The 21,244-nt window shown below is 44.1% G+C and overlaps 1 protein-coding gene across 1 annotated transcript in view; it reads left to right on the top strand.

The window, feature by feature from the left end:
* The window catches only part of LOC106748112 (small conductance calcium-activated potassium channel protein), a 137,019-nt gene that overhangs the window by 98,486 nt on the left and 17,289 nt on the right, over positions 1-21,244 (top strand). The window contains exons 5-6 of the mRNA XM_014626333.1: positions 47-345; positions 19,742-19,837. Coding sequence (XP_014481819.1) covers positions 47-345; positions 19,742-19,837 — 395 coding nt within the window. The remainder of the gene's footprint in view (positions 1-46; positions 346-19,741; positions 19,838-21,244) is intronic.

The following is a 21,244-nucleotide window of genomic DNA, read 5'->3' on the forward strand; positions in this document are numbered from 1 at the left end:
GGCTCGGGGGCGGCAGGGGTGGCCGCCGGCTGCGGCAGCGCCGGAGGCGCCGGTGCCGGCGAGGACCCCGGAGTCTCCCTCGTGAGCGTCCACAACGAGTACCCCCGTTACATGGACGATCGCATGCTGGCCGGCGGTGGCGGCTCCCTCAAGGGCCAGTCCGGCGGTGGCAGCATCGGGCCCGGGTCCAAGCACAAGCCGAACGTCGGCTACCGGCTGGGCAAGAGGAAGGCTCTCTTCGAGAAGCGCAAGCGCATCAGCGACTACGCCCTCGTGATGGGCATGTTTGGCATTATCATAATGGTCATCGAAAACGAACTGTCCAGCGCCGGCATTTACAGCAAGGTGAGTGTGCTTCCTGCGGCGCCGAGCCGCCCGACGTCGCGGCGCATTGATCCGAGTTTGTGTACACTTACAGGGAAAAAGGCCTCCCGGCGTATCCTTTTAATGAAACTTGGTGGGTTCGTAGAGGGGGTAAAAATATTTGATGTGTATCGCTTTTTTAAGCCGGCAACGAAAGATATTTAAGAGGTGAAGTCGGTCTCCGGAAAATCGGCCGAATTTGTTTACCTTCGGTCGTAAACTTCTGAATGAAACGTGATGGCGTGATTTCGTTAACGTACAAGATGTGCAGAATTTTGAAAGCTATCCGCTGGTATAAAGATTAATTTTGTACATGAAAAAACACGAGTTATGAGACATATTCGTGTTCGCTAGTACTGCATAATACAAACGGCGCGGCAGCTCGCAGTTTCACTAATCCTGCGTACAGTTAAATAAAATATATTTCTGATCCTTTTTCTAATATATATATGTAGAAACAAAACTGCATTTATTACATTTATTATTATTGCATTATTACACATTTTCCTGTAAATGAAACATTTCCACTAGAAAATATTTCACATCCGCTAATAGAAAAATTAATGTTAAGTTTTATGATTCGTATCTTTTCATGAAAAAAAAATTAATTTTTATACCAGTGGATAACTTTCGAATTTTGTATATTTTATACATTTACGAAAATTATACTATCATTCTTCGTTCAGAGAATATAATATGTATATACATATATATATATATGTACATTGTAATTGTAATACATTGGATTTGGTTTTCGAGTCACTCTTCTTCGCGAATTGATTTCCGACGTTTCGTGAACATTTCTCTTTCCACTTCTTCGTGAGAAACAACCTGAAACTAATCCTCACGCCGAAGAAGCAGACTGAAATGTTCACGAAACGTCTGCAACAAGTCCACGAGGGACGCGGTGCTGACTCAAGAACCAGGTTGAATATTTACCCGAACCGCAAAAGCCTAAAATATCAGGTATATAACATATTGTTCTTTTGAAAGCTTTGGGGAGAATCGACAGCTTAAAATGGTGAGAAGAAACGTTTCATTTGTACTTGAAAGTTTCGAGAAAAGTGAATCGCACCGTCGGTCGCGTTGAAGCCCTCAATTAGACACGTAGATATGCAATATAGACGAAGGTCACAAATAGGCGCGAAGCTTGCCATGCGGCGGCGTTCACAACTTATACCCAGCGGGCATCCGATTAATTCACACTTAACCCGCTAATAGGCCAGTCAAACTTTCGCCGAGATTCTCGTAAACTCATCTTAGCTCGCTCGTTCGCTCGCTCGCTCGCGTGCGGGAATGAACTTCTCGGTGATTCGGAAGTTAAATACCGAAGGCGCGTTTCACGATCTCGGCAGCTCCGTCGGTTTCCCGTTCACGATACCGCAAACACGACATTTGCGAGCTGAAGAGCTGGGTAATCGAGTCACCCCGGCAGAAGAGTGTCACCGTCGAGAATTCGACGGCTGTGCGTAAGAGACCAGCCTCGAAATTCACGTTCGCGCGCACCTGAGCCTCGCTGGCTGATTTTTTATCGCTGACGCGAGCTTGACCAAGCCCGAATATTCATCGATCCATAGTTGGTGAAGGCGAATCGACGCTTATGTCGTTCGTGGTAAATCGATAGCGTTTCAACCCGGCTGCTGTGTGCGTCGCGACGGTGATAAAAGAAAAATTGCAATTATGCCTCATCCGTTGCAAATAGACGATTATACGGGGTGTCCGATAATTATCTCGGCAATCGCGTGTGATGTGCAGGTATAACGGATGAAACTGGATACAAAAATCATCTATTAATTAATTCCTCATTAACTAGTGCGATTTTTGCAAAATGATACCTGATTTTCCCGTTTAGTTTAATCCGTTCTACCTGCACACGGCAGATATCGAGTTAATTATCGAACACCTCGTATAATTGTACGCATGCAATAAACGCGCCATTACAGGTGATTCGCGGCATTTGCAGATGTTCGGTATTTACGTATTTATTGATACTCGCGGCTTATTCAACCTGTGTACTTTAACGTGGTCTATCTCTCTCTCTCTCTCTCTCTCTCTCTCTTCCTCTCAGGAATCCTCTGAATAAATTACGGGAGTCACTGATAAATGATAAAAGTTCACAATCGAGTCCGAGGAGAGCGAAGATCGAGACCGTCCGCTGAATATTTATCGCCGGTCGGAATGCTCTGTGGCGAAACGTTAATTCATTCGCAATCGATCACGACCCTCGAAGCCACGTGAAAAGTGCAAAACGGTGTAGCCGCGTGAATATTACACCAGCCGTCCGCCGAAAAGGGCACATCAGCGGCTGGATTTTATTCTTGAAGGAATTCCGCAATCGATTTCCCCGTCTGCGAAGGACCGACGCGTCGCAGCTATTTATTCTCGAGCGGTGGCTCTCTTATTTACAAGACTGAATAATTGCTGGCCGAGACCGTCGCCACTGGATTCGAGTGAATTTCCGAAAAGCACCATCCTCGGCAGAGGCCGAAGATCGCACGCGACATCTCACGGGACTTGATGTGGAATAAGTCTCCCATTGCGAGGAGAAACGGCGGAGTCCCGAGAATCTCTTAAGGAGACCGAAGAAGGATCTTAATATTTTTTTTCCAATTGGTCGGAGTCGGCGAAGAGTCTGTTAAATGGAGTAAATTTCTGCACCGGCGTTGCACCCCTCTGAAAATTCTCGCCGACCGGCACTCGCGATGGAACTTCCGCGGAGAAACGAGGCCGGCCTCTTAGGTCCACGGAGGGAACGGCTTAACGCGCGGATCTCGTAGACACATAAAAGAATTCCCTGGAACACCCTGTAGGCTTGTATCGCGGAAACCGGGAGAAACCCGCCGACAGTCGGTCTCAGCTCCTTTCAGCCCCGAGGAGATTCGCGCTCGAGCGAACGCGACGTGAGATGAAGACCTCCGCCTCGGCAAATGTATACACGACACTAGCATTCGCTCGCGCTCCGAACAATCCTCACAGGATGTAGATCGGACCCTTTCCCCCGCGGCCCCACGTATCGTTATCCTTTCACGTCCCATCCCCTAATCCGCCGTCTCACCACGGTAAGGTGGAATCAATGCTGTCACGGATAACAACTCTTTCCTTGTAGCGACGAGGCCCGCGACGTGGATTTGAATGATAGATCTCCCCGTTCGCGTGGAACGAAGCGGGCAAGTTCAAGGACTCGCCGATCGAAGAGAGACATCGACGGGGAACAGTTGACAAGTGAACTTTGCGCGGAGGACGGAGAAGTATATAATAGCACGCGGGAATTGAAAAACTCCGCGGGGATCGTCGGGGAAATTTCCCAAACGACGAGTTCCGCGAGAGATGTGCGAGGCTCCAAAACTCCGGCAGGTGCGAGGATACAGAAATTCTTAGATACAGGTATAAAAGATCTAAAGAAGGAATTACAATAATGTCCCGGGATAGTTGGTCCGTAAAGTGCCGGATTTTTAATGGCGATATTAAAAGGATCCCTACTTGAGGGTTTGTCATCTACTGAAAAATACATTTCCATAACTATATTTAACTATCTAAGTAATAAATGTGAATTTCGAGCGTGAAATTTTGACAAATATACACACAGTATTACAAATATGGGGATATTATTTATTTCTTATTTTTTTTATTACGATAGTTTTTCATTGAAATTCTCAATGTGGCTTAAAATAAGGTAAAAATAAAAGTTAGAAATAGGACATTTTAATTTTAACGAATATGTATAAAAAGCATTATCTTTAGTTGCGAATATTTCAGCTTACGAATGACCGATCGTTTGTCAAATTTACAGACGTGCAAATGGTATTTCCATCAATATGCGACTGAACTTTCAAAATGATGTCTAAGAAAACGGTTTAACGGACCAACTGCCTTCATTTGGGATTTTATGAGGCCTAATACCGCGTCTGTACCGCGGGTTCCGGAATTTAACAATTCCGAAGTCTCAGAATGCGACGCTTTCATAGAAACAAAGAGATCGGAGAATTTCGATTTGACTGTTCTGATTTTACCGTTCCGATATCGTTCCCAGGATCTCGAGATTCCAAGGCATCATTTATATTTACTAATCGGAAGCCGTAGGGCCACTCGATGGATCCTTAATTAACATGATGCATGTATGATGGACGACGCATTAATGCGCGGTACGCTTGCACTCAGCGAATGCATCGAGCATCTCCGGTCGATGGCGCCTCCACTGTGCGTCGGGTACAAACGTGCGGACACCGCTAATGCACCTGTCTGTAACTAGATCGGGAATGCAACGCCTTACGGATCGCTACCTTCGAGGACTAAATCCTTCATTTAGGACGGTCGAATTGATTTGACGTTATATATGACCGGTGTGATGAATCGAAGTGCTCGCAATAAAGCGGTCTATCGGGACGACGGATTCTTTGGTCGATAGACCACTTCCAATTTAACCGGCGATGGAATAGTCTCGAGCTTTTTGCAGTCGCTGTCGGAGGATCCCGCGACGAGCATAAGGAATCCCAGCCAAGAATTGCCGGGAACGGTGGGTCCGACTTCATTAAAATTCGCCCCGCGTTTCCCCGCAACAATTTCGAAACTTATGAACGCCCGACACGCGGAATTCGAAAACGGGTTCGCGCTTAAGCGGCAGAAATGTTTCTCTTCGAGCGTGCCGGCGATTTCCATTTGTAATGCGAGGGATAACTCCGGGCGCAAACAAGGACCAGAGCGGTAGGATGTTGTGTGGAAGGGCCCTTGATTGTTAACGAAATGCGCGACATCCGCGACACGATGATTCGAGAGCCTAAGCTTAGGGAGAATGGAAAGGGCGCGTTTGAGAATATTCGCTCTCTGCGCGAAATAGAAGTGAAACGAAATGGAAACGACGGAACTCACGAGCACGTTTGAACTCGGGCACCTTCCGGTCTTTCTTTTTCCTCAGGAATCGCCCGTATATTCCGAGTTAGTTCTCAATCATGCAAGACAAAGGAAGCATCGAGAATTGTACGAAGAGGATTCGCGGGTGGAATCTTTAATCTTTCGTTTTTGTCATATTTATAATATTCTAATATCTAACGTCAACTTTTTCTCGCTTGCACACACTTATTTTTCGCTGCTTAATTGGGCACACTGGTTCTGTAAGACACAGAAAATGCTTCTATACATGCCCTTACTTAAATATCTATAAATGTTTATTCGGTGTATAGATATTATAGTTATGAGTACATAAAGGATAAATTAAAACAAATTCGTGGCAAGCATGATTTTTCAAACGGATTTACGATATGAAAAAAATAATGCATTGAATCTATGCGAAAGAAGTGGAAAATTTAGCATACTTTAAGAAAAGAATTCTATGTTTGTAGAAATAATTCAAGATTTAACAATTGTAGGGTTTTAATTTTTTACTTGGTTCATTGTAATCTATGAATATCAAAGTGGAGAGAGAGAGAGAGTGAGAGGGGGNGGGGGGGGGGGAGATTAATACCTCTAAAAATATTCCTGTCCGATATCTAATATTATTACCCAACTAAAAACCACGTGCGGGCACGTAATTTGTCAGAGACAGTTCTCCGATAATTATCACATTTAATGCATAAAATCCATTTCCGGTCTGATGAAATATCACCTCGACCTCGCGGCGAGAATCCTCGAGCGTTATCGACTAAAAACCGCTTCGTTCGTCGCGTCGATGTGCTGGATATAACGAGCGGATATTCAAGACGGCAATGACAAGCGCGAGACGCGTCCTGTATATCCCGCCGGTATCGAGTATTCGGTTCGATATCGCGATTGCGAAGGAGGGCCGCCTTGACCCGGCCTATCCTTTTTCCCGATGTGTTGAGCAGAAAAGCTCGTCCCCAGAGCGCTTTCGGCCGAAAGCTCGCGACTATCTTTTCGCTTCCCCGCGAGAGACGTCCGTATTTATTCCGATCCCGACGGGAATATTTCTTCCCGAAAGAATTTCCCTAGACACCGTCGCGTATCCCATTGTTGACCGAGCAATCCTACGTTTGATCCCGCGCCAAGAACAGAGCGACGGATTAACAATATCGATATTACAAACTCGAGGACAATCGTCTTCCTCCTCCTCTTCGCCACGTGGACAGAGAGAGAGAGAGAGAGAGAGAGAGAGAGAGAGAGAACCATTGGAGAATTGGACGTAGTCATGCGAGAGAATCGGCAGCGAGATGTTGTCCTTCAGCTGAATTTTCAGAGGAAGCGTCGTTGTTTAACTGCATTTTGCAGAGAACCAGCCGGAAATTGCTGGTCGCAGTTTAGCCGACCGACTTGGAAAGTCCGGGAACCTTTTCCGGTATTGTGGATCTTGGAATGTTTATATTCTCAGAAGTTTCACTTCTCCCACGGGTCCGAAAGACATAAGAAGGTTTAAACGGCGAGAAATGAGGTGTGCAGGAAGCTGGAGATCTTCCCTCCGAAGTTTATAGAGCTTGTAAAAATTTTCGTTCCTATATCTTCGTATTTTACCGATGTCTTATCTCTTTCGGAACCCCTTGAGACGTATCACTGAAATACGAGACACTTGAATTATATATGCGAAAATCCGTCGCTTCTCAAATATTTTTTACTCCCAGTATGGCGGAATTAAACAATTTCCCCGACATTTATCTCCTCCCTATGTCACTCTTGTTCATCTTTCCAGCATATTTCCTGGATCTACACACACAATCAGGCTCTGAATGTCAAATTTTTACAGCTGGGAGGTCGTAGGGATTCTTCAATATTCCTCATATTTCAACTCTTTATTGAACCTTCAAATCTTCGTGCCTTCCAATTCATGGATTCTTGGACTCTTAGCTGCTTGACTTTTCCGATCTTTACCTCCATATTCAAGCAGATGGCACGACATGAAGTCTCGTGCGGGGCCGTAATGCATGTAGCAGCGTTAGTTTTGGGATATTCGGCTGTCGTCAGTAGTTTAAGGATCGAAGGATTTTGTGGTTCTCCCGTCCGCGTATGCACACGCATCGAATTGCAAATTTCTCGGTGAACGCCGGGAGAAATTCCACGGCGTCGCAAAGTCGAGGACATCGGGGCGTTATGTTCGCCCCGAAATTCGCATGCACGGAGGCGATCGAATTACTGGTCTGAAATTCGCTCAACTCGCCAGCGATGTGACGCGCTTTAACTTATTTTTGCGCAGCCGCGTTTCACCTGAACAACAGACTCTCCGAGTCATCCGAGCTGGATCCGATGCGATCGTGAGATAAGTGAACGATTCAAATTCGCGTCCAATGTTCCGCGTATAATCCTTCGCTCGATCTGTGTAAATTCAACTCCCGCTCGATGAAGAAAAAGAAACGAAGAGGGAGAAGAAGGTGACGCGCGTGATATTTCTCAATTACGAGCTCCGGAGGCTCTCCTTGATGCGTCGCTGGAACTTTTTACCTACGTGTGGTTGACAGGTAACAAATGCTAACGCACGTAATTATACAGATATAAACGGGATCGTTCTTTTCTCGTGCGCGAATGGGGGATCGATCACGATGACGGCGGCGGCGAGGGATGAAAAATTGCGCCGTCACACCGTCGCGGGAATCCCCGAACGACCTCGATGACGCGAGGACCTCGACAAAGTGGAGGAAGAAGACGGCAGTTATGCGGCCGCGAGAACTAATGTTATTATAAAGTGGAATCGTGACAAGGCGAAGGCAGGTCGTCGGGGAAGCCCTAAAGGGGACAGAATGGAAAGTCGAGAATTAACTAGAGAATCGCTACGACGAAGGTGACAACGACGAGGACGAGGAGGAGGACGGTGGAGAAGAAAACATCGCGGTGTTAAATGATCGAGTCGAAGCCCGCCTCACATCGTTTATCACATCTTATCTTCTAGTTCTATTTTTATCGCCTAACGTCTCCCTACCCCTCCCCCCGATATCACACGATACTTTATCTCTATCAGCTGTCGAACCAGCTTTCTCGTCTCTCGAGCCACGTTTGTGTGCACGTCTAATTAGTGTTTACAATTGAATCATACTCTCTCACAAGATAGAAGATCTCGCGATCGTAACATTTTACATATCGTTTGGCATGGACGCGAGTAGCGCAAAATTACGGAAAAAACGCCATTTACCTTTCCGTATGATTACGTGAGCTACTTTGAGAAGCAGAAAGGAAGAGAGAAATAAAGAGAAAGATAAATCAGGTCAGATGGAAAGCGTAGACCTGACTGTATATGTAATTTTATACTGCCTCGTGAGTAAGGAATTTCCATCTTTGCCTAAGTATCCGAGAGTCAGACGCTTGCTGCTTGACGAGCTTCGAACTTGAGGATTTCTGAGACCTTAGGTCGCGCAAATGTCGCGGCTTACCGCGAAGAACGTGCTGAACGATCGCACGTTCTCGACGTGCAAAAATGAAGAATGATAAACGACGCGACATGAATTCCGGCTTGATCGTTTAACGCCGCATTATCTACTTTCTCGAGACGTCTATTAAGCGCTTACGAGCCCGGTCCTGACGTCTGATAGCGGCTCTCTCTTATGCACCCCTTTTTTCCGCCGAAGGATAGCCGGCGAATGTGCCACGTGTCTGTCTATGTGTCTGTCTATGTGTAATGCAAGGATTAGGGTTCTTTTCCCGCGTCGTCGTCGTCGTCGTCGTCGTCGTCGCGAGATAAAAACGGTTCAGAGAGCTTTCAGCGTGGTGGATTAACGAACGGATCCGCTGTGTCGTTCAGACAGCCTCGTGCTTGCGATTTTATCGAGTTTATCGATACGTTTTACGCACGCTTCGCGAGAGTCACACCGTATCCATTCTGCGAGCTTATTCCGTTTCTTCATTTCTTCACCCCTCACCCCCACGAGTCGCAGCAACAGTCTATACTGGTGTTCGAAAGTATCGCACGCCTGCTGCGAAACGCCAACTTTTTCGCTGAATCTCATGGTTAATGGCCACAATAGCCTAAGTAACGGTCACGAGATGTTGGAGTAGCAACGTAGAATAAACTTAAGAATTACAAAGTTCGGTGTACTGTAATTTATTATTATAGACATATATAATACAGGACTAGTGTTTTCTTCCAGAGGCTTTGACATTCGAATTTCGAATCTCGAGATCTCCGAAGATTCGAAGCTTCGGTGTTCATTAATCGAATTTATCGAAAATATCGGAGCACCGAAGCTTCGAAACATCGGAATGATAAGATTTATCAACTACGTAATGTCCGGATTGTACTCTTCGAAACTTCGAGACTCCGAGGGTCTTTGAAAATGAACCTTCGAAGTTCTTTCGCTTTATCGAAACTCGAAAGTTCGAATTACCCTTGAAGCCCCGAATCCTTCCGAAACTTCGAAATTATCGGAGATTAACAGCTCTCTAGTATAACACGATGCTCGAGAATATGAAGTGCTCATTTTGAGGATACGTTTGGAGAAAAGTTAATAGGCAAAAAGTATCCGGACAAACTAGCCATTGAACGGGATACGAGCACATCAGTGTACGCAGTACTGTATTCATTAATATTTGCTGGCATCCCCTTTGGCTCTAATAACAGCCTGAACTCTCTCCGGCATGCTGTCAATCAGACTTCGACTAACATGATGACTAATGTCACCGTGTCATACACGAACAATCGCTCCTCCCGCTTCAACAATTACCATCGCATCTACTTCAACATCTCGTAACTGTTAGTCAAGTTATTGGATCCATTAATGCGAGAGTCAGCAAACAATTTGCATTTTACAGTATTGCAATACTTGAGAACACCGGTATGCACAATCGATATGCGGCCGATCAATGGGACGCGCGTCATCACGGGCGAAGCTTCGAAGCTCCGCAGCTCTCCGAATGTCGGGCTTCAAATTCGAAGTTTGGCGGATGCAAATTTGATGACACGACAGTTCTCGCGCGTCACTCGCCACGTTGCACGTTTTACATCGCGTTATTCGGCGGCTGAAACCGCCGTCTTTCGTGGAGAATCCTTCGATCAATCATCATCGCGATCACTTGGCGCGGCTCCTGAGCCGAACGGAAGGGAACTAATATAATTTAGAAAGCGAGTGCTTTATCGTCCGCGGCGGGGAGATTTCCCGCGGAAGACCGTGGAAGATTTCCCCGGGAAAATTCGGCGTTCGTCTTCGCGCTCTCTCGCGCGACTCGTCGCGAGGATTAAGCTTCCATAATCGAGCCTTTTTGCGGCGATCACTTCCTCGAAGGCTAAATCCGGCAAAAAAGCCAGCTTTTAAGTACCCCTTGCTTGGCGCCGCATTCTTTTTTCCCTTCGCTAACCGCGAACAGACTCCCCCCGACTTCGCTCCCCCCCTCTCCGGCTAGCGTAGCCTGGAAGTGCATCGTCTCTCTTTCGCGAGGTGCCGCAAAATAAACGAGCGTGCGATCCGCGATAGAGCACAGCGACAGGATTAACGACGGGCTCTCTCGCTGCAATGGCGTATCTGTTTTGCACGGAAGTTAACTTTTCACAATGGGAACGCGCACGGTTGATTTCATGGCATGCCCGCGAACAAACGTATTCTACGCAACGATACAATGCACGAAACATATCTTTCGCAGTAATTACATGAGAATCACCAACGGCATCGCCTTTCACGAAGACGAGTCGCGATGAAATATTTATTTAAAATCACCGCCATATCGGTTTCACCGTCGCACTTTTTAACGAATAATATCACACGATCGATCATATCTGGTGACAAAGGGATTAGTTTTGTAATTCTCGTCGATTGACGTTAACAAATATCGCATTATATTCCTTTATATTCTTCATATCTCATTAGACGTTCGTATTAATCATCATGAAACGTAGAGTTCCAGTTGTGGGACAACTGGATTTCTTTCCTTCTCGACTGAAATCTATCGTCTATTCGTTTATTACCGTGTTATCTGGTTAGCTTCTGATCTCCGCCTGTTTCTTCACTTTTCAATCCGGCTGATGCTCCCGCGACCTAGTTTCAAATCTGACGTTTGACGCGTAAGGTATCCTTAATTTTCCGTTCTTCCACTTAATGTAAATTTACGTTGCAATTATCTGTATACCGCGGTGGGGTTTATCACGAAACAATCATACTCTCCGGTCATTTATATTCATTCGTCTTTTAACGTTCTTATTTAAGACACACCGTCCGGCGTATATTCGTGCGAAAGACCGAAACGCAGAGCCGCACATTCTCTTGCGGTTCCCGTAAATTGTAACAAATCACGCGCAGCGAGTCCAAATAAAATTCCCCGCGAATGAAACGAAATTTCGCATCGGACGAAGTTTCTGTCCTACGCCGCTCAGTTCGACCGAGCCGGAGATGCGAATAATTATTTTTCACTCTCGCAAACGTGTTTGTCGGTACGAGACCTCCGGCGAGACGAACTTTGATGTCGGAAGATTGTCCGCGATGCATCTCGCTGCGGTGCTCCGGCCGACGAAGATTAATTCCCCGAGATTCAACCTTTTTGAATCTCTTTCAGTCTTTAAGGCTCGGCGCCCGTGACACAATTAGGCCGATATTGTGCGAGAATAAGTTAACCTACCGTGGCGGTAGCGTTCCGTAGGTAAATTAAGATGATAATTTACATTCCTCCCTGCCTCACGGAAACATAAATCTTGGAATGCTTCTTATCTTTAGAGCGGTTTAACGCTTCGATACTGAGAAATGCGCTTTTTTTCAACTTTGCCTCGGTAATTTTATTTCTTCGAGAAGAAATCTTGGAAATCTTTAGAATTTAAACTTTCCTCCTTTAATGAAAAGATTATATAATCTTATAGCATGGATCTCTCAATTTCTCCGAAATTCCGATCAATATCAAGAATCCTCGAATATTTCAGTCCTTGTTAGAACTTTCGATTTTAAATCGTGTGTGTGTGTGTGTGTGTGTGTGTGTTTCGTTTTATTGAATCTTTGACCAGCATGCATTTCCAATCTCTGTAAAAAGTCCACGCAAGTCGGCTTTGGAACTTCCGAATGTCCGAACTTTCACACGGACTCCTCGCAAGTTTCTTGCCGGTAAAACGTTTCGCCGATGAGACGCGAGCTCGAGCCGCGAAAAGCTTGAGTAATTATTTCCCACCTCAAAGGAGTAGTCGATCCCGTCCGCGGGCTTCTTCTTTCCCATCAACTCCTTTCCCTTTGACGTCGGAGGAACGTCTTCCTTGTCGGGGATTAATTTTTCAAGCGCGTCGGAACGCCGCGAGTTCACTCAAATCTTTCGTCTTATTTCTCCGTGTCAGGTTTCTTCACAAAAAGACAACCCATATCAAGTTTGGCGGCGGAGAAACAGTCAGAGGGGGAAAGAAAGTAAGAGAGGACGAGCGATGATCGCTTTATAATCTGCGCAGAACGAGGGTATATTCACGTGATGTATCGGCGGAAGCGGCCCCACAATAAAGGGGGAGTTCTGTCCGCCGCTTCCTGTTGGCTGTCGCAGAAATTACCCTGGTGAAACACGCGATCAGTTAAGAAAATCATTTGTCATTCTTCCCGTCGTAATGGAGGGCGAAAATTAATTCCGATAATTACGCCTTTTGTATTCACACTCGCCCGTTTTTATCGCGCTTTTTTCCAATCTAGAATGTACTTCCGCCCACAAAGCGAGACGGATTAAACGCGCGTCACCTTGCGTAGATCTCTTAAGCAGTTTGATATCGATCTCTTTTGCGACGTCTTTTAACGGTGTTTTAATGTTTAAATCGCAAAAATTCCACCGAAGCAAAGTCGACATTTAATACGTCGACATTTGATGCTCGGTTCTTTTATCTGATATCTTATCTGATATTTGAACTTAATTCTAGGAAAAATAAGCTCCATTTGTGATTAGAGTGAATAAATTGTTAGTATTTGACGGTATCCGTTGTATAATTTACTCGCAAAACGTTAGGTTTGAGGTTTACACAACTCATCTGTACCGATGAAACCACGTGTGATTCGGCGTCCCGCAAGACACATCGCGTCGAAAGTAATCCCCGACTAGAGAGCGGATTTTTATCGCCAAAGGTGGAGCGCACGTGCGTCGAAGGAATGTCCGACAGCTAAAGGCAACCTAAATCCAAAATAACCGTCTATAAATAACCGCCCATGTTATAAATCGACGTACGCTTGTTCGAGGGATCGAAACATGAGGCGAACTGAAAATCCCCCGTCGTCAATAAATATGTTATTGGCGAATTATAAAAAGCCATTCCCGGCGTGTCAACTGGAAGTTCAAGTTCAATACTATCTGCTTTCTACTCCCCTGTTTACTCTCCATATGTCGTATATCACTTCACGATGTTCGGCTTTTCGATATTTGTATCTGCGCTGTTTTCCTACTCCGCTCCTATAATCTCTACTATAAATCGTAAAAATCTAAATGTTCATCGTTCGCTTTTCTTCCCATTCTGAAGAATGTCCGTCTTCAAACACAAACTATATGCAATTTCCAGCATTTGACGAATTCGAATCTTACATATAATACATAAATATTACATTCTTATTAAAAATGCGCAAGTATGTGTAGAAAGGTAGAACTGTATATACTTTTATTCCGACATTTGTCTTTTCTCGCTTTGATAAAAGCCACTTCAAAAAAGCTTGACAATACTATTCTATCATCGTGTTCTTTTCTCTTTCCGCATGCCCGATGCACTGAACCAGCACAAATTTTTTGCTTTGGGCGATTCGAAAGTTCATACGTAATGACACATGTTAAGCGTTTTACGTACCCGCCTATCAAGGACGTAGAATTCCGCCATCGAAACTCGCGGCGTCCCGGTACGCGATTACTTTAACGTTCTTGCTTCTGTTTTTTTCTCGACACAGAGAGACAAAAAACAGCAAAGGGGTGTCCGCTAATTTCACAGGGCGTGACCGCACAAACGACGCGCGGCTCGCTCGCTCGGTCGAAAGCGCGACATGCGCACGAACACGCACGAATAGATCATGCCGTCACTATAGTAACCTCGCGAGTCTGAAAGCCCGCATCAGGTATTCGACAAATATTTTATTTACGAGTTATTATACGGTATTATATAGTATATTACGGTTTATATATTGCGAGCGTCAATGGGGAAAAAATCTCAAACATCGTCCCCATTTTTATTAAAGCTAGGATACTTGAAATATCGATAAAGACAAAATTAAAAGATGAAGCAATATGACGCCTTGTATACTTTAATACTGAGATAGAAACAGATAGAAAGAGAGAAAGAGAGAGAGAGAGAGAGAGGAAAGAAGGGGAGGAGAGAGAATATATTATGTGTGCAAGTGTCATAATATAATATGTATAATATAATAATATCATATATTAATATATATAATAATAATATAATATAATAATATAATATAATAATATCAAATAGATATTTAAAGGAATATTATATCCGATATTTTTCTATTATTATCGCGACAAAAAGTATAACGAAACGGAAACATCGGTTAAATACAAAATTACAAAGGATTGAGCTTGATTGCTATACAATAAAAAATTTGATGTTAAAACGGACGACTGAAATTTTACATTAACATGAGGAATGTCAAAAAGTACACAAATATAACGTTAAATAAACGCGTTACACTTGTTAACAAGACGAATGTATTAATTTAACATTATATTTGTGTACGTTTTAATACAAAGCTTCAGTGGATCGTTATTAAGAAAAAATTTTCTACTGTATGAATAATTTCGTAATTGAAAGGGTCGTCAAGTGTCCGATGACGGAAATATTATCTCCCGAGTTTCTCTCTCGTTGAAAGCCCGGAGTCAGGATGAAAACGGGGATAATGACGGGGATTCCTATGAGGAATCGCGCGAGATCCTCCATTAAAAAAGCAAAGCACTCGGGAGGAGGAAACGCGTAATCGCCGTCGGTCATTTCTGTGAGAATTGCGAGCAGCAGGAGTTAATGCAATCGGCATCAGGACGAATGGCAGCCCGAATACGTGCGAGCCAAGACATTGTCGGAAAGAACTCGATGATGCGAAACAAAGAGGAATCCTCCGGACCGCCAAGAGCGACGGCTTGGCACGGTTCCCTATATTGTTCCAATCGATCGATCGGGCCTTTAAGGGGATGGTTACCCGCTTAAGTTTTCGTAAGGAGCCCATTAAAATCCTTCGTGGTTGTGGGAACAGGCCAAATCCCGCCGGAAAGAACGAGAAATGCGACGGCTGCCTTCGTGAGAGATAAATAAAGAAATAAAACGGCACAAAGAATGATATTGAAGGTTCTTGAAAGTACACAGCTAGTAGGAAAAATAAGCTGTAAGAGCTGTCACTGGGGATATTGGACGCGTTGATTTAAATCGTAACGGCAGGATAAAATTGTCCGAGGGAAGCGACGAACTTTTTTTCTCTCCGACTTTCAAACGCGGGTAGAGTTCTGTATAATAAGTACTTTGAACCACATTAAGCCAACCCTCTAACTAACCCTCAATTAATATTCGTATTAATTATTCCTCTCTAAATTCCACAGGCTTTATCGAAAACTTTATTAATAAGCGAAAAATACTGCTTCACAGTCAGGAGATGCACTGTCACATATATCAAATATGTACGTTTCGTCAGACGCATTTACGTGTTTTTTTATTATAAAAGTGCATATGTATGTTTATAAAAGTGTATATGTACGTATATACGTGTATACAGGATGTCCAAGATTAACAGGGATAAACTTCGTAACGGCGAGAATGGATTAGATTGAGGTAAACGAAAAAATCCTTTAACATTTTGCAAACAGCAAAATTTCAAGTTCTTATCATTGAAAATGGCCGTGTATTAAAAATATCATGTATTAAAGAGACTTTTTAAATTAATAACTCGAAAATTTGCGTGTTATTTGCAAAATGGTAAAAGACTTTTTTCGTTCAATGCGGCCTGATCTACAAATATATGACAGCTGTTGTACCTAGCGACGGGTTCAAGATTCGAGATTCAAGGTTCAATATACTGATGTCTATCGCTATAACAGCTATAACACTTATAAGGTATAACAGCTCTCATATACTTGTAGATTAGATCGCTCTGAATAAGAAGTTCTTTATCATTTTGCAAATAATCCGTAAATTCTCGAATGGTTAATTAAAGAAATCTCCATACCATGACCATTTTCAATAATTGATAACTCGAATATTTGCGTGTTGTTTGCAAAATGGAACCTTTTTGTTCACCTCAATCCGTTCTACGCCCTTACGAATTTTGTCTCTAATGGGGCACCCTGTACATACATATGTGTGTTTGTATGTACGTTTACACATACACACACTTCTGGGGAAATTGTTTTTTTCTAATTATGACCGAAGCTTTGACATTCTGGACTAGGAACAAATTGATTCCAACTTGTCAGTCGTTGCAGTATATAGTGTTGGCTACTGCTATCCAGCCAGGTTTTAATGACAGGTTCCCTAACAAGTCTGGAAGTCGGTCTTCCTTTGACAGAATTCGGTGGCGAGAGAGAAAGAGAGAGAGAAGCGCTTTAATTACGAGGACGTTTAATATCGCAACGCGTCTGAAAAGCGTCGCGAAAACATTTCAAGGGTGGCTTAATTTCTCAGAAAAGCCTTTTAGAGAAAGATCTTTTGCGCAGCTTTTTGACTCTCTCTCTCTCTCTCTCTCTCTCTCTCTCTCTCTCTCTCTCTCTCTCTCTCTCCCTCCCTTCGTGTCGCTAGTCGCAAAGTGAGCGACGCACGTTGTTTCCGACGCGATAAGTATAAAATAAAATATAAGATTATAATGTATAAATAAAAAACTGAACGGGCAAAAAAACTGTTCTAAAGATAACACGTATAAAGATATTCCCGACAGAGATGCATGCCCTACGTCACTCCGAACACCGGGAGAGAGCCGTATTCATTCTTCGAACACGGAAACGTCGACGTGATTTCCCGAGATGGACTAACGGCGGAGAAATCGGTCCCGTAGTTGCGATCGCAATAATTCATGGATCGCGGTTGCGGCTCGTCGTAATCTTCCCCTGTCCTCTCCGCCTTCCTGCATCGATGCTGTTCCTTTACCGTGCGATATCAGGGTACAATCGAAGGCCAACTCGTAAATTTATTATGGCGAATCCCAGCGCCCGCATGAGTAACACGCCGAAGCTCACGGCTTTCAACTTTAAGACACGATAACCGGGTAATTGGCTCACCTCCGTTTAATCCGTTTACAGCGAATTCGGCCGACTGTTCGTGACAACGAAAGAGGATCTCTCGCCGAATCTCGGCATGTCGCTGACGTTTGCAAACGAATAGTTATGGTCTTGTTATTCTTACCTCGTATTCCGTAGGTTCTGTGCGCGACAGACTATTTATTCACCGGGATGAAATTTCTATGGTTTCAGATATTTCACGCTTACACAGACGCGCGCGGATCGCCGAAATCGATCATTTTAAATATCAGCGTTCTGTCTTCCGAGTGTTAAGCGAATCAATTCTACGAAAGCATCAGGGGAGATTTTTACGTTAAATGAAAATTGGTTGGAATACGAGAATGGAATTTCACGAAAACCGATATTTAATAAATAAAAATGTCTATATAAATAAATAATAAATCTATAACTATAGACGAAACAACTATTTATGCCATTATAATCATTTATACATCAGCATTCGACTCAGATTTGTCTTCTGTTTGACCTATATTTTTATTTTGAAAAAAAAAAACATACAGTAAACACGTATACATATATATATTTTTATTATAACTCTCGAAGCATAAATATTTATATTAAATATTGAATTTTCTTCTCTACAACGAAGAATCTCTCTTCTCTCTCGATATTTCGAGCGTCTCGACCTGATGTTTCAACAGATGCGATGTAACTTTAAACCTGCTTAATCCTAATAAAATCTTTCGTGCTCATATCGCGCTATTTGCGAAATTTATTATCCTTGAGATTCGGAAGGGGAACCTCGATGAAGAGGGAGGGATGGGAGGGAGGCAACCGATGTTCGCGCGGATTGGCTCCTTTCGTTCTTACGAGCCCTTAATCCCTTTCCAGGTTACATGGCGGGAAGGGGCTTTGCCCGGCCAGCGCGCTTGTTGTCGTCGTTCTTCCGGAGAGCAGCGCGTTATTGCTATCCACAATTCACCTGGCCGAAAATCTCTTAAGCCGCTCTCACACGCGCGCCGAATATACCATATATACGCGCGCATATCAGAATGATCAAAACCACCCTCTCGAGTACGGCCGCCGAAGAACGAGCTGGCAAAAAGTGACGGAGGTGTTCCGATATCGCGACCTCTTCTGCGGCGCGGTTCTTCCGTTACGAAAATAATCGGACACAGTTCAATTAGCGCGTCGCGAGTTAAATTCGTCGAGTCGGCCGAGTTCCTGGCGTTACTCAAGCCGCCAACCCGTCAACCGCAGGAAACCGTCGAGTCGCTCGAGTTACCGCGTGTAACTCGAATCGCTAAAAATAACAGGACGGATCGCCCGATCGGGGCGGAACTTGGCGGAACCGATCGAATGCGACGGCGGATACTTCGCGGGAATTAATCTTCGTAAATTTCAGGCATCAGGAAGCTACGGTAAACTCGGGCGGATAAAATCGCAGGTGGATTTACGGCGCGCGATAAAATGCGCGCCCATATTTCACGGGGAAATTTTCACGCGATCGCTGAGATTAGCCGGCCGTTGGAGACTCCTCGATTCCGCCTCGCGGGACACTTTGTTTCGATGCTGATGAATCGCCGATCTGTGCTTTCTCGCTCGCTCGGTGTCGGGTTCGTTGGCCTGTTGCTCTGTCTAATGGGCTTCGCAGATCCGATATTCAACGTATCAATGCCTCTCGTTCAACGATTGTTTTCCAGGCGCGACGCTCGGTTCGGCCCGAGAGACCGAAGGATGAATACGAAATCCGAGGGGTCGTAAAAAACCACAGCGAACTCTCTCGAGTTTCTCCTCACGACGCGAACTAGGAGGGGAGAGGGAATTTTATTTTTTTCTCTTCTATTTTTTTCTAAAGAGCCCGGTTCTTTACGTCAGCGCTTTTTACGAGCGCTGAAAACGGTTAGCGCCTTTTCCGGCCGCGTCGTGAATTTCAGGCTATTAGCAAAAGCGCTGTGCTCGACTTTTACGATAGGTAATAAGTAACTTTACGGAGGGCGTGTGAATATTTCATTGTCTAAGAGATGGGCCGCGAATTAACGCGCGGCAAAATCGTGCTTTGTTGTCTCCGTTCTTAATTATTTGGCTTTCATGTTAATCCGCCGATGTGTCGTCGAATATTTATAACCCCGAGGGGTGCGAGAGAATATTTGAAAGCGACCATTATTCGTCTCGATTTATTTCCCCCCTTCGGGAGAAGTAATTGTAATTTTCCGGGATATGTTACACCTATATATTTAGTACACTGTTCCTCCGAAACAATTGAGAAAATGAAACTTTACATTGTCATGATCAACAGTTAAATTTATAAATCGGTGTGATTTTACGGACAAAAGGAAATGAAGAGTATTCTCTGTTTCAGGCCTCGTTTTGGTCGACAGCACTGAAAACCCTGATCTCTGTGTCTACTGTGATACTGCTTGGCCTCATATTTGCTTACCATGCCTTAGAAGTTCAGGTACGTATAACTCAAGGCATATACACACACACGCGCGCGCATACAGAGCGAATATGCATTTAAATAAAGCAGAATATCCGAGGACACGCTAGCGTCATGCGATGAGAGTCTAAGAGAGATTAAACAAGATACGAAGATCGCAGTGTGTATGCAATTGCTTAGAAAAAGCAAGGAAATAATTTCGCACATTCATTCGCACGATTGCTGCCATTTTCTCGTTTTCACACGGGGAGTGTTCGTCCCCGAGAGACGTTCCCCGGGATTTCTCCGTCGTGTTTGGGGACACGGGGAATTGTCATTACCACTGCCGCTACTGTCGCAGTATGCGGATAAATTATTGTTACAAATAATGTACGCTATATTTCCACAAGCATCGTTGTAATCATGATTATCCGTCCATTATGAATTATTAACGTAAGTTATTGTTGCGCACATAGTATATAACATATCGTGGAAGTACTGTCATCGATATCTCTCCGTGTAATTTGCCGTAAAATACACACGCATTGATGAATTAGCACTACAAATAAATGCCTGAAATCGAGAAATGTAGTTCATAGCGACGAATTGTCCTCGTATTTCGCCGTTTCGAGCAGGACGAGCGCGACATTATGGCTCAGTGATCGCGGGAATTTAACAGCCGTCCGTTGCACCGTCAGTCAAAATCGCGGGAAACCGACGCCAAGCTAATCGAAACGGTATCTGCGAGTAACGCGGACAATTTCGCCAGCACGAAACTGCGCGAGAGCGAGGGAGCTATTAATGCGCCGCTAATAAAGGGCCAATTACGCCGTGCATGATCAAATTTTATCTACGATTACGCACGCACAATATGCCGCCATTGAACTTCCGGCTTATTTATGTCGAATTACACACACACACACACATACATAGGTATTACATAGATATTAAGGGATCCCATAAGTAATCAAGCATTTATGAGGCCCTTATCCTTATCAGTTGATAGAGCTACTTGAGCTGTGCAGTATAGAGTAGCAGTATTTTCTTAATGTGCTACTTGGGTGAGGTATTCAAGTCATATTACCGATTGGAAGTCTATAGACAGAGCTTTAAAAATTGATATTAAATATATATATATACATATATATATTAAGAGTTCCCGTGAGTAATCAAATATTTACGAGACATTTATTCTTATCCGTTTCTGCTTGAGCTATGTAATATATAAGCGGTATTTCCTTGATGTGCTACTTGAGTTAGCAATTCAACCTGCATCATTGATTAAAAGTCTACAGAATGTCCTAGATCAACATTCGTGAGGACAAACTTCGCGAGGACGTAGAACGGACTGAGACGAACAAAAAAGTCCTTCACCATTTTGCATATAACACGCAAATTTTTGAATTAAAAAAGTCTCTATATACGACCGTTTACAATACTTAATAA

Source organism: Dinoponera quadriceps, unplaced genomic scaffold (genome assembly GCF_001313825.1).
Source record: "Dinoponera quadriceps isolate SergipeBrazil2010 unplaced genomic scaffold, ASM131382v1 scaffold2420, whole genome shotgun sequence".
Classification (NCBI taxonomy): domain Eukaryota; kingdom Metazoa; phylum Arthropoda; class Insecta; order Hymenoptera; family Formicidae; genus Dinoponera; species Dinoponera quadriceps.